This window comes from Electrophorus electricus, chromosome 2, assembly GCF_041902795.1.
Source record: "Electrophorus electricus isolate QZ-2024a chromosome 2, ASM4190279v1, whole genome shotgun sequence".
NCBI classification, from domain to species: Eukaryota; Metazoa; Chordata; class Actinopteri; order Gymnotiformes; family Gymnotidae; genus Electrophorus; species Electrophorus electricus.
In genome coordinates, this window is record NC_137498.1 from 42,327,005 (window position 1) to 42,342,088 (window position 15,084).

At 42.5% G+C, this 15,084-nt stretch overlaps 1 protein-coding gene across 1 annotated transcript; it reads left to right on the forward strand.

Moving 5' to 3' along the window:
• Window positions 1-1,202: 1,202 nt before the first annotated feature.
• On the forward strand, window positions 1,203-9,435 carry LOC113582895 (kelch-like protein 10). Its single transcript, XM_027018932.3, has 8 exons — window positions 1,203-1,336; window positions 3,040-3,529; window positions 5,362-5,781; window positions 6,153-6,350; window positions 7,417-7,566; window positions 8,722-8,838; window positions 9,138-9,229; window positions 9,309-9,435. Exons 1-8 carry the CDS (start codon window positions 1,203-1,205, stop codon window positions 9,433-9,435), a joined length of 1,728 nt encoding a protein of 575 aa, XP_026874733.3.
• The last annotated feature ends 5,649 nt before the right edge of the window (window positions 9,436-15,084 follow it).

Consider the following 15,084-nt stretch of genomic DNA (forward strand, 5'->3'; position numbering starts at 1 on the left):
ATCAGTGACAAAGCATCTAAGAAAATGTCACGTACCACCAGTAGAACAGAATGGAATCTGACAGTAGATTATTCTATGCTGCCATCTCAGAACCTGCTCACCTATCCTGGTCCCACTGGACTGACAGTCTCCCACATCTACACTGAAGTGGCTACTTGGACTAACATAACATAATAAAACATGGACTGGATACTAGCTGTGCTTGAGTCTTGGTCTTCCTAAGATTTCTTCCTCAATTCCATTCAGGGAGTTTTTCCTTGTCACTGTCCCCTCTGGCTTTCTCAGTAGGGCTCTGGACCCAAACTTTTCTAAAGATGCATTTTGACACCGTGTGCTGTAAAAAGACAAATTTGTCTTGAACCTAATACAAAATCTGCATTAACTGTAGGACTGTAGTCTTGTGTTATTGACACTCACTTGCCATCACTTCTAAATTGTAATCCAGTGGACCTACTATGGTAGCCTATTCAGAAGTGTGACTGTCCTGTCTTATACCTGACTTTATTTTATAACCTTTATGAGTGTCTTGGTTGTAATCAAATGGCAGAGGTTATCCAATATGTTTTAATGTAGAATATTTTTGTTAACATTTTTGTTCACAGTTCCTAGATGCTACAGAAAAAATGTAAATAGTTCTATTTATCATTTATTTATTTTGCACACTTTTATATATTTTAGTACATTTAAATGCACATCACTGTGTTTAATAGTATCCTGCCTCTCTTTCATCATCTTTTATGCCTATTCACAGTTTTGATGCAGTTTTTGTGCATTTGTTTCACAGCATGAGATAGTAAACAAATGCTTATTTATTCTGCACTAAACTGGATCACCGGAACAGATTTTACCCTAGCAAACAGCAGATCTAGTTCCTAAAATGTAACAGTTTGAACTATATGAGTTTGGCAACACATGGTCATAAGTCTGCTTATCACCTTAGACATCTGATCAACACATCATTTATAAAGCTCATCTCATCAACACATTGTTCCTATGATGTAATAATGGTTCCTTCTGGAATTCTCATGATAAACATTCTGAGTTCTGGGGGGCTTTGTGAGTCCACTAATATATTAGGATTCTATTTCAAAATCCAGCAGTGTTAAAGGAGCTCCTAACTGAACTACACACCTCACACTCATATACGGTGTCCCAAACTGAAGAGAATTAATGACCAGGTAGAGTCGTCTCAGGGACACAAAATGAGTGCTATGGCCTGCACAGTCTACAATGAACTTTGTATGGAGGGAAAGCTCTGTGATGTTGTCCTCAAGATCAATGATGTTGAGATCAATGCTCACAAGATCATCCTGTGTGGCAGTAGTGACTATTTCAGGTGAGAGAGTTCAGGCCTGTGGCAGAGGTGGACATAAAGTGGTTAATTCCTGGTGAAAAAGGATAGGTATTGTTATTAGTTTATTAACCCCAAATGTACTGGATATGATAATATACTTTATCATAATAAATCTTCACTTAAATGAGCAAGAAGGTGTATTACCTTCATTAATAATTATGTTATATCAGTGAAATTCACTGGATACATTGGCAGTTTAAAGCTTGATTTCGTGATTAGTATTTAAACTGGTTCAAGAACTGAATCATCAAAATGATCTTAGCAAAGATTCTCCAGTAATACTGGATGAGATGGGAGAGAACAGGACAGGGGGCTGAGCCCATTCCTCTGTACAGAATCTCTCCAGATCATACAAGTCCTGCTTTAGTTCACCCCTCACATTTTCAGTATGGTTTAGATCAGGACACTGACATGGGCATGATCAAAAATTGATTTCTTGATTATGGACCCACTTGTGGATATTGAGATAAACTTAGGACATTGACCTGCTGGAAGACTCAACCTCAACCCAAGTTTAGCTTCCTGGGAGACACAGGAAAACTCCACCACCAAACTTCACAGTTGGGATTTTTGTTTGTTTGTTTATTTGTGTGTGTGTGTGTGTGTGTGTGTGTGTGTGTGTGTGTGTGTGTGTGTGTGTGTGTGTATGTGTATGTGTGTGTGTGTGTGTGTGTGTGTGTGTGTGTGTGTGTGTGTGTGTTTGGTAGCAAAAAATCCATTTTGCCTAATTTATCACCAAACTCCAGTAGTAAACTAACTGTGTAACCAGGGATTTTCTAATTGCTTTATTTTAAAAAAATCAGCACATTTGCCTCATTTAATTTTTCTCTGATTTTCCCCATGTTGAGAGTATACTTGGTGTGTCACCTCATATTCATTCCCCAGTGAAACATAGAAGCATGGATCACCACTTAAGTATTCATAAAAACTAAAGTGGAAAAAATATACAGTGGACACTCTATTAAAATTTGTTAATATAATAAGAAATATATATAAGAATTTCTAGAAGTGCCAATAATTGAGACATGATTTGTAAATGCTTATCTCATATTTTGAATTTGAATATTTTGAGTTATGTAGGTTGTCAGCAATTCTTGAGAACACAGTAAAAGGTACACACTATTACAAAACCTACTTGGTATTGGTGAGTAGGTTCCTTCTGAGTAAAGTATATAAAATATAACAGTCCCTAAATGGTGTGGATGTCTAAAGTATATAGAATAGTTCAGTACTCATCCCCAAACAGTGTGGATGTCTAAAATATATAGAATAGTTCAGTACTCATCTCCAAACAGTGTGGATGTCTAAAGTATATAGAATAGTACAGTACTCATCCCCAAACAGTGTGGATGTCTAAAATATATAGAATAGTTCAGTACTCATCTCCAAACAGTGTGGATGTCTAAAGTATATAGAATAGTACAGTACTCATCCCCAAACAGAGTGGTCTTTGTGATGAATTGATTCACTTTTTAAGCTTTTGATGTTTATTTTATTTTCATCTTATTTTTCATTGTGACATTTTCTTTGTGAACACAATGAGCCCAAGTGAATTTACATTTCCTCTGGTGCTCACTTCATGATCCAGAACATAAGAAACACAAATACTGAGATTCAAATTATTTTCAAAAATCTCAAAGGCATCACATTACAAACTTGAACACTCCAGTATCCTTCCTCCACAGGACTCTGTTCACCAGTGGCTGGAACCTTCCAGAGAAGTGCATCTACAACATCTCTGGCATTTCCCCAGACATGATGTGGCTGCTTGTTGATTACGCCTACATGCAGTCAGTGCCTGTAAACAAAGACAACGTGCAGGAGCTGCTAGCAGCTGCAGACCAGTTCTTCTTCCTGGGTGTGGTGCATGCCTGCTGCCAGTTCCTGGAATCTCAGCTGAATCCAGAGAACTGCGTAGGCATCTGGAAGTTGGCCAACTTCTACTCGTGTTTGGACCTGCGACAGAAAGCCTACCTGTACATCCTCCACCATTTTGAAGAGATAGCGCGTGTGTCAGAGGAGTTCCTGGAGCTGTCGCTGACCCGGCTGGTTGAGATCATTGAGAAGGACGACCTCAACATCAGACAGGAGGGTGTAGTATTTGAGGCCATCCTACGCTGGATCACGCATGCACCTCAGGAAAGGACAGAACACATCGCTATCTTGCTGCCAAAGGTCAGAAAGAGACCTCCTTGTCATAGTCTTACTTTGATGAAGCTCAGTGATACAGTTACAAAATTCTAGTTCATACACAACAATACCAAAAGCTTGACAATAAGTCAGAAATGTAACATAGCAGCTCCTAACACTCAGTATTCACCTAACACCACCTATCACTCAGTGTTCACCTAACACCACCTATCACTCAGTGTTCACCTAACACCACCTATCACTCCGTATTCACATAACCCCACCTATCACTCAGTATTTACCTAACACCACCTATCAGTCAGTGTTCACCTAACACCATCTATCAGTCAGTATTCACTTAACATCACCTATCACTCAGTGTTCACCTAACACCACCTATCACTCAGTATTCACATAACCCCACCTATCACTCAGTATTCACCTAACACCACCTATCACTCAGTGTTCACATAACCCCACCTATCACTCAGTATTCACCTAACACCACCTATCACTCAGTGTTCACCTAACACCACCTATCACTCAGTATTCACATAACCCCACCTATCACTCAGTATTTACCTAACACCACCTATCAGTCAGTGTTCACCTAACACCATCTATCAGTCAGTATTCACTTAACATCACCTATCACTCAGTGTTCACATAACCCCACCTATCACTCAGTATTTACCTAACACCACCTATCAGTCAGTGTTCACCTAACACCATCTATCAGTCAGTATTCACTTAACATCACCTATCACTCAGTGTTCACCTAACACCACCTATCACTCAGTATTCACATAACCCCACCTATCACTCAGTATTCACCTAACACCACCTATCACTCAGTGTTCACATAACCCCACCTATCACTCAGTATTCACCTAACACCACCTATCACTCAGTGTTCACCTAACACCACCTATCACTCAGTATTCACATAACACCACCTATCAGTCAGTGTTCACCTAACACCATCTATCAGTCAGTATTCACTTAACATCACCTATCACTCAGTGTTCACATAACCCCACCTATCACTCAGTGTTCACCTAACACCACCTATCACTCAGTATTCACATAACCCCACCTATCACTCAGTATTTACCTAACACCACCTATCAGTCAGTGTTCACCTAACACCATCTATCAGTCAGTATTCACTTAACATCACCTATCACTCAGTGTTCACATAACCCCACCTATCACTCAGTATTTACCTAACACCACCTATCAGTCAGTGTTCACCTAACACCACCTATCACTCAGTACTCACTAAACATTTACCAGTCATCACCTAACATCACCTAACATTAATCACTTTACACTATATAATACTCAATAACACCTGACATTCAACATCATATAATATTTACCTGAGATCACCTAACATCTCTACCCTGTAATGTCCAGTAAGCACATTCAAGGAGCTTAAAGTGCCTTATCAGTTTTCCAAACCCTCTGTGTTGTGGGATGAATGAACAAATGGTTAGTAGTTCCAGCATAATAGTTCCACTGAAGCCTCCCCTATATAGCTGTGGTCTGGTTCTCCATGGGCAGTTATATGGGGCCTCACCATTCTCACAGAGTGGCTGGTGCCAGCAAAACCTGCCTATCTCAGAGTTTCTCTGAGTGATATAAACTGGCAAATCCCAAACACTTAGATCTGTTGTGCTCCAATGTAATGTTGGCAGCCCAGATCAGCTGAACTTTGTCTAAAAAGAAAAAAAGTAGGATGAGAAAATAAAAACTTTAACAACATTTTAATGCACTTTAGTTTCCAGCCTTTAATGGTTTTGTTGTCTTGTAATTCAAATAAAAATTGTTTTATTTGAAAAACTGTATTCTAGGCAAGTTTTATTTTTGCCTAGGTAAGGATGGCATTGATAACGCCTGACTACATCATGAACAGTGTAAAGGACAATGCTGTAGTGAAAGACAGTGAGGACTGTAAGCCCATCATCATCAGTGCACTGAAGACCATGTTCAGCCTGAACATCAATGGACCATCTAACTATGACTTCAGAAACCCTCTCGCCCGCCCACGTCTGCCCTACACCATCCTATTGGCCATAGGTGGCTGGAGCGGTGATAGTCCTACCAATGACATTGAGGCATATGATGCAAGGGCAGATCTCTGGGTGAACGTGACACAGGAGGAAGAGAGTCCACGAGCCTATCATGGTGCAGCATATCTGAATGGATTTGTGTACTGTATGGGAGGATTTGACAGCATTGACTACTTCAGTAGCGTAAGAAAATTTAACCCTGAGACCAGGACCTGGCATGAGGTCAGTAACATAGAAAACTCTGTGTGTTTCAGAATTCCTGTAAACGCATTGTTTATGGTGTTTCAGTTTGCTGTGTAACTAACTGATTATTAGCTATTTCAGGTTATTGTGTATGCATTGTTGATGGTGTGTGTGTTTCAGGTCGTTGTGTATGCGTTCTTTATAGTGTTTATGTGTGGTTTCAGGTTGTTGTGTATGTGTTGTTGATAGTGTGTGTTTCAGGTTGCTAGGTATGTGTTGTTGATGGTGTGTGTGTTTCAGGCTGTTGTGTATGCATTGTTGATACTGTGCGTGTTTGAGGTTGTTGTGTATGCATTGTTGGTGGTGGGTGTGTTTCAGGTATATGTGGTTGATGGTGGTTTGTGTTCTAGGTTGCACCCATGCACTCTCAGCGATGCTACGTTAGCGTAGCTGTGCTAAATGGCTGTATCTATGCTATGGGCGGCTTTGACGGCCATGTCCGCCTCAACACAGCAGAACGCTATGACCCGGTGACCAACCAGTGGACGAGGATCGCACCCATGCACGAGCGGCGTAGCGATGCTAGTGCAACCACACTGCACGGCAAGGTGTGTACAAGCATACACCCCCCCACATATATACATACAATGTGGAGAAATGCTGGTGCAACCACACTACATGGTTAGGTGCGCACACACACACACACACTCATACAGGACCAATTTCAGTGCTACCAACCCAGGTGCCCACATACACAGAGCTGAGAAATGCCCGTATGTCAGTGTACACAAATGGTTGTGTTGACACTTGAATATAAAGCCCCATGTCCCACCTGTATGTGCATGGACACCTGAGAAGTGGAGGGATCCTGTGTTACATACAGCGGGAGTGCTCATTCACTCTGTCTATTTCTGACACACATTAAGTCTGGAAGAACTATTTAAACAACACATAGCATTAAAGCTATAGCTTGACAAATAAACATAATTCACAGAAGTATCAACTTACCCCAAATGTAGTCAGTCAACTCAGTGCTCAGTGTTGGCTTTATTTATTTTGTACTGGGGTAACAGGCTAAACTAGTTAGCAAGTACTGGTAAATTCACCCCAAAGCTTCTATATAAATTCATGCCTCAAATCACAATGTGTTCTCAGGTCAGGTCTCATACTATGGCCTGACTGTAATATATAAATACTCCATTGTATAGTTCAATAGTGCAGTTATGGGCCAGCCATCATAAACAATCATTATCACTTTTTTTCCCTTTGAAGGCAGAATTGTACCAGAAAGCTGGAAGGCAGATAATAATATAGTTCTACTCTAAACCTAAATTCGACCCTATGGATTATTTTAGGTTTTTAACTAAATGTTTTATTAACAACGTTGTTTAAAAATGTCAGTGAAGATTTGGGCATGTGTTTTAATGAGAAGATTTAGGGTGAAATGTATACTTGCTAGACAGATAAGCCTCATGACTTCAGTGCAAATTGGAAATGGTGGACACCACATATGTATGGATTGGTAAGTGGAAACTTGTGTAAATCAGATTTTTCACTGAAATATTCCTTTAAAGTCCATACTATATTATGTTGACAGTTGATGGAGTCTGTTATATTAGTCGGCATTGTACGTGTGTATTGGGTGTGCATACCCTCTTTGTGTGTGACTGGCAGGTGTATATCTGTGGAGGGTTTAATGGAAATGACTGTTTGTTCACGGCGGAGGCCTACAACCCTGAGACAAACCAATGGAGTCTCATCGCTCCCATGACGAGGAGACGCAGTGGAGTGGGAGTTATCGCATATGGAGAGGAGATCTATGCTGTACAGAACACACACACACATACACAAATACACACACACACTGTAACGGTCAGTAATTTGTGTACTGTACCCTTAAGTTACGTTTACGTAAAAGACATGTAGGCCACGCAGAGGAGGTTTTGGTTTGTACTGTACATGATGGACCTTACTGGACCCAGCTCTTCTTTTATCATTATTTACTTCTTTAGTAACGTGTTATGAGCTTTGGATGTTTCTACAGTTCATGTATGAACTGTCCACAATACTCCAAGAGCAAGCCTGTATCACAAAACTGAGTGAGTCTGACTCACGTCTCTTTCACATGCTTCCCTCTACCAGCCCTAAAGGTCTCTGCTTATCCGGGTTGGAGTAAAACTTAAATAGCACTAACTCCAAGCATTACAACACACACACACACACACACACACACACACACACACACACACACACACACTCACACACACACTCACACACACACACACACACACACACACACACACACACTCACACACACACACACACACACACACACTCACACACACACACACACACACTCACACACACACACTCACACACACACTCACACACACACTCACACACACACACACACACACACACTCACACACACACACACACACACACTCACACACACTCACACACACACACACACACACTCACACACACACACACACACACACACTCACACACACACACTCACACACACACTCACACACACACACACACACACACACACTCACACACACACACTCACACACACTCACACACACACACACACACACACACACACTCACACACTCACACACACTCACACACACACACTCACACACACTCACACACACACTCACACACACTCACACACACACACTCACACACACACACACACACACATACACACACTCACACACACACACACACACACACTCACACACACTCACACTCACACACACACACTCACACACACTCACACACACACACACACACACACACACACTCACACACTCATGCCAAGTGTATGTGTATATAACACACAGTAACACAGACCTTAATCATACACACATACACACACTCACACCTAGTGTGTGTGTGTATAACGCACAGTAACACAAACACGATTCATCCAGATGAATCTCTGTCCTCTCTTTTCTGCTGTTGTAGGTTGGTGGGTTTAATGGTTTCTATCGCTTGGGAAGTGTAGAGGCTTATAACCCCCAGACCAACACCTGGAGAGTCATCCCCAGAATGTTAAACCCACGCAGCAACTTTGGCATTGAGGTGGCAACATACACTCTCTGTCTCACACACACACACACACCCACCCACCCACCCACCCACCCACACACACACACACACACACACACACACACACACACACACATAGAAGAGTTGATGATTGGGGCAGTATTTTGTCACATAAAAGGTGTCCCCTTGATCTCTAGGCATGTAAGATACTGGCATTATACTAAAGTATTTAAGTTACAAGTATTTGAGTTATTTAAGCTAAAGGTATTTAAGATACAGTTTTCTAGGCTACAGGTGTTTAGGCTGTGTTCTCTCTGCCCCACCCTGTGCAGGTGGTTGACAACCTCCTCTTTGTGGTTGGTGGATTCAGGGGCTTTACCACTACCTGTAACGTGGAGTACTACGACAGGAAAACAGAACACTGGTGCGTTTGTGTTCCCCGCATATCTGAATGTGGAGCAAGCTGTGTTATGAATTCATGTGCTGTTGTCTCCCTGCCACAGGTACGAGGCCCATGACATGAGCATCTTCCGGAGTGCGCTGAGCTGCTGCTCGGTGCCTGCACTGCCCAACGTGTTGCAGTACGCCGCCCCACGGGACCTGCCAGAGGATGTCCCCCAGAGCCCATGACACTGAATCCACCTCTAACAGCATCCTGTTTGTGTGATGCCACACGCCACAGCCATACAGAACCTCATTAACAATCCCCTAATAAACTTGGACTTAGCAGACAGGAGAGAATACCATACCAGTTTATTCTTCAAAAGCGGCACTGTAAAGTTCAGTGATCCCAAGAGATGTGGTCCTAGTCTTACTGTGGTATGGAGGAACATCATAGAAACTGATTTGATATCAGCGGAAAAGAAAAGTCATGATTACATTGAGAGTGACAACATCATTTTTTTGCACAGTGGTAGTTCAATGGTTAAGGTACTTGACTTGTAAGCAGAAGGTTATCAGTTCAAGCCCCACCACCACCAAGTTACTGTCACTGAACGCTCCCATCCCCAGTGGTCATGTGGTACGGCCTGCCATGTGCAGTGGGAATTCATAGTTTGTCTCGTTTGTAACCACACCTATGTTTTTTAGCACACACCTGCACCTGGTTTGGTCTCATTATGTCTGTCTGTATTTAAACCATGTTCGTATCCATGCTCATGTTATTTGTATTCATATTAAGTGTTGATGTTGTATGTGAGAAGAACAATGACCACCTGGTTTGCCTTATGTTAAGTCACCGAGCTGACTTGAGGTACTCTAGGTTTCTGTGGTCCGTGTATACCAAGAAGGGATGCTCAGCTCCTTCCAACCAGTGTCTCCATTGCTCCAGTGAGAGTTTGACTGATAGAAGTGCCCAGTTCCCTACGTCATAATTCTTCTTGGCGGGTTGAGGTTTCCTAGAATAGAATGCACAAGGGTGCAGCTGTGGTGGAGTGCCTTGTCTTTGTGACAAGACAGCTCCCACTCCCACATCTGATGTGTCAACCTCTACTATGAAGGGAAGTGAAGGGTTGGCTGGTTGAGAATAGGTACCATAGTAAAGGCTCCCTTTAAAGTCCGGAAAGCCTAAAGTCTGGAAAGAACCACTCTTTAATGGAGGAGGGTTTTGGCTGATTCCGGATGGCAGTCACTTTATCCAGTTCCATGGAGAGGTCTCCTGGTTTGATGGTACAACCAAGTCATTGTGGAACTCACACTTCTCGGCCTCGGCATACACGTGATGTCTTCTAAGATGCGTCAGGATGGCCGTTAGAACTGCTCAGCTTCAGATCGGGAAAATATGAGGACATTGTCAATATACACAATCATCAACTTACCTATCATGTCCCAAAATATCTCGTTCATAAATGCCTGAAAAACAGGGTGAATATTGAACAAACCATAAGGCATAACTAGGTACTCATAGTGACCACGTGATGTTATGAAGTCCACTCATCACCCTCATGTTAGCATATGTGGATGTAAGAGCCACACAAGTCCAATTTTGTGAAGATTGTAGCTCCTAGCAGACATTTAGGGGTCAAAGAAATGAGGGGAAGTGGGTAGGAATACTTCACAGTCACTGCGTTGAGGGCCCAGTAATTGATGCAGGGCCTTAATCCCCCTCTTTTTGTCTTTAGCAAGAAGAATCCAGCAACTACTGGAGAGATGGAGGATCAAATAAAGCCGTGTTGTAGTGCCTCGGCAACATAAGCCTCCATAGCCACCTCCTCTGACTGGGAGAGGGGAGCCCCAGGAATAAGTTCCAATGTATAATCCCAAGGTCAATGGGGCGGACGTTCAGTTGCCTTAACCTTACTGAACACATCTGAGGAGGGCCTATAGGGTGGCAGTATAGACTGGGGAGATGGGGAATTGGGGCTTTCAACAGTACTGGAGAAGACTGGCAAAGACATACAGTTTTAGAAACAGTGCTTACTCCATGACAGCAGTTCAGCAGTAGACCAAGAGATGCTAGGGTCATGGGTAGATAACCAAGGAAAGCCTAGTATAATGGAGTCACAGGTGAATTAACTCACAATGAAATAAGACGAACTTAAGTGTGACTGGGGCAGTTTGGTGTGTGACAACACCCTTACCAATGGGTTGGCCATTAAGGGAATGAACACGTAAAGGAGTATCTAAGTTAAGTTTAGTGATTCCTAGTTGTGTAGCTAACCCAACATCCAAAAAATTCCTTGCTGCTCTAGACTCCAACCAAGGCAGAGAGAGAAACATGGTTGCTATTGGCAGAAAGAACCACAGGTAGTATATGCTGACAATTGTTAATATAAGGAGTTGAAAACCAGGAAGACAAACACATATCTGGAATGCTTGTTATGCAACATAGGGTTGGCAATACTTCATGAAGTGAATGTGAGGGTTTGGAGCCAGTAATGAAAAGAATGGTTATCAGGTGTGTACTAGTATTCTGACAAACCAGATCAGAGGCGTGTGCGAGAAAAGGTGGGCATGGCAGTTCAGGGCTGAGCATGGTTCCTGAATAACACAGAATAATAACCTTAAATAACCTTGTGTGTGTTTTAGAAATATAAAGAGTTTTGTCTGTACAACAAAAATGAAGGAAATGAACTAAGAGAAAATCCACCAAAAATCATCCATTAATTAATTTTATATGAAATAATAGTAGACATTAAAATGGCATTTCAAATTAATATTTGTAATCAGTCAGAGGCAGTGAACTGGCTAGTGTTGGAATATCTATATTTAGACGGAGATTTGTAAGAACACTAAAAAAAAAAAGAAAATATTTGAAGCTAAACCCTAATCCCTAATCCCTCAAATGGCCCACCATATCCAGGCTACATTTCCTGCTCTGGGCGATCCTCAGACTATGACCTATATGAGCTTCATCAGAGTGGCATGTTTGTCCTCCTCCAACAGGTGGTGCACCTGCTGCAGCAGGGCGGTGTGCTCTTCATTCAGAGCAGAGTAAGAAGTGACATCTGGCCAGTGTGCACGGAGCTGTCCTGCTCCTCTCCACATCCCATGTCCCTATCTTCTCCTCCACCCAAGTCCACCTTGGTGCCACCCCCTCCTCTGAGAAATGATTCAGGCCACACTTCTCCCTGAATACAAACATATGTTGGCATGGCAACCTGTTGAGTGTGGCCAACGGACAGGTACAGGACATGGCAGTGACGTTTACGATGCCTGAGAGTCCAGCACAGCCGTGTCTCCTGCTGTGAGCACCTGTGCAAAATTCACCTGCTCAGAGAGTCCCGGCTGCCTGGCCACAAGCTGGCTGGCATATGGTGTCAACGGGTCCAGATACTGGTGCCAGGCTGAGCTCGACAGCACCCGTTGTGCTACCACTGCCGCCCTCAGCCCCACCGCAGGCTGCCAACTAGTGGCTTCACATGCCGACAAAAGCCCCTGAGGTCCCCCAGTGCAAGGATACACTGGTTCAACTGGCACTGAAACTGGACCAATAGCCTGGTGGTGTTCTGGCTGTAGAGATGCTTTGTCAGGGCACATTATCCAATGCACTTTGACCAGGTGCCATGCTTGGTTAAAATAGTCTATGACCGGCTGAATTCCTGTCTCATGCAGATGCTGGACATTCTCTTGGTAGTCAAGTTCAAGTTCAAGAGGTTTTATGGTCATTTCAGCTATATACAAGTACACAACAAAAACGAGACAATGTTCCTCCAGGAATATGGTGCAACATAAAAACAACAGTGCAACAGACAACATGCTACACAAGTGCAAACAGTCCAATATAGTGCAAAATGTCATTAAATAAACATTAAATAAATAATAAATACAGGACAGGACAAATACAAAATACAAAATGAGTAGACAGTGCAATTTAGTACAGTACACAGTACTGGGCATATGTAAAGCGAGTTGTGCATAGCAATCAGTGACATGTTACCCTGAACATAGCAGTCACCGGTAGCAGCCAGAACAGTTCAGAGTACAGTCCTGCTCTCCATTGGACTGAGTTATCTGCTGATGAAGATGCAGGTTCTGCTGGTTCTGCTGCCAGTAAGGGTGTCTGTCTGTCTTATCTCCTGCTTCACAGTCCGGGGGACGCGAGAGGGGATGAGTAACATCTGGGCCTTGGGATAGTGTGAGGCATACAACAGTCTCTCCGTGTGGTGCTTAGCCATCACCACCACCTGGATCCTGACCATGAGTGGTGACCACAAACATGAAAATAAGCTCACTGTGCCCATTACCATCCAAGGCTAGCTGCACACACATGCGCATGTGTCGTAACAGTTTCAAGTAGAAAATAAAAATGCAGACTTCAGAATTAGTAAAAGAGAATAGCTGGTCCTGTTCTTTCTTTCAGATTAACGTTAACAAGCATTATTGAGGCACCCTCCGGAGAATGTCTAACAATCACACAAATAAAAATTTTAAAGTATGTTTTATGTCAAATGCTGTTAAACCTATGTTGCCATGGATACATGTTTGTCATAAAAAGAGAAATTGTTTATTTCTCATTTCCCAAATCAGAGCTCAGCATTCAGAGTGATTATTGCAGAGAGAGTGGAGGACAAGCCCATAGCCAGAGGGCGACATCACAGCCGAGAGTGAGAGGCAGCAGCCAGAGACAATCCAGCAGAAACAACTGCAGCTGAAAGTATTGGGTGGTCTGGAGAAACAAAAAGCAATAGAATGAAAATGGAACAGCTGAAAATAATGAGAAATATGAGACATGTGACACTATCCAGTTATTGATGATTAGTGGCATGGGTTTGGAGAGGCTTAGGCTTACAGAAAGATTAGTAAGAGAGTTATCACATCAGTTTTGTATACTGAGATTAATTAACTGTTTCTTGGCTTGTGCCCTCTGTGTTTCTAAGTGTTCATGTTACGTGTGTTGTTTATTGTGTGTTTTAGAAGGTGTTGCGGCAGGAGTCTGTGAAAGAGAATGGCAGAGAGATTCAGCACTGCCAGCAGCTTCAAGCAGATCTTGAGAGGGAGGAGAAGGATGTCAAAGGAAATGGAAGAAGCTATAACGAATCAAGAAAAAAGAAGAGAAATTGTGGTAAACCAGGAAGTACAGTTGCAGGAAAGGTATCTCATGATCTCATGATGGGAGAGGCGGGAAGAAATGAGACTTGAAATACAGATGGCAAGGAGTGAGGAAAAAGAAACGCAGTTCTAAAGCACCTGGAGCATCCTAGAGTCTCTCGAAAGGAAAATACAGTATTTGATTTAAAAAAAAAAGGCATACAATAGTTTTCCTGGAGGAAAATACAAAGGTGTCTTGGAGGAGCCATCACCAAAAAGAGAGACAGAAGAGGAGGAATGGAACACAGAGCTGAAACTGATGTGGGACAGTACAGTATGGGAAGAACAACAGTGAGAGGTAAGAAAGAATGTTCATTTTGACAATGCAAAGACAGAGAAAATGGAGAGACTGAGAGAGGTGAAATGACTGCATGAGGATGAGAGAGAAATGGAGAGAAGTACAGCAAAGGAAACAGAAGAAGCTCCAAGGAAACAGGAGGAAAAATGGAGAGAAATTCTGGTAAACCAGGAAGTACAGTGGCAGCTGTGGGCTGTGGGCTTCATGGTCTTCAAGAAAGGGTCAGAGAAACAAATTGTAAGGGTTTGTCTCTATTTCCTGGTTCCTGAACCTCTTCTTTGGTTTTCGGTTTTATGGAATTGTCCGCCCTTTCTCTGTGTATTGGTATTAATGCACATGCTCAGCATATTTTAAATATTGCTGCAATAATACTGAAAAACAAGTTAATTTTGATCCCTTACATGATGGGAAGTGTTCTTACTCTCTCATCCCTAGTCTCAACCCTGAACCCT

What these genes read in the sequence shown, in the direction of transcription:
- LOC113582895 (XM_027018932.3), top strand. Translation starts at nt 1,203, where the DNA reads ATGAGTGCTATGGCCTGCACAGTCTACAATGAACTTTGTATGGAGGGA. An exon ending in GGCAGTAGTGACTATTTCAG is followed by an intron (nt 1,337 to 3,039) that starts GTGAGAGAGTTC and finishes CTTCCTCCACAG; the next exon opens with GACTCTGTTCACCAGTGGCT. An exon ending in CAACCACACTGCACGGCAAG is followed by an intron (nt 6,351 to 7,416) that starts GTGTGTACAAGC and finishes TGTGACTGGCAG; the next exon opens with GTGTATATCTGTGGAGGGTT.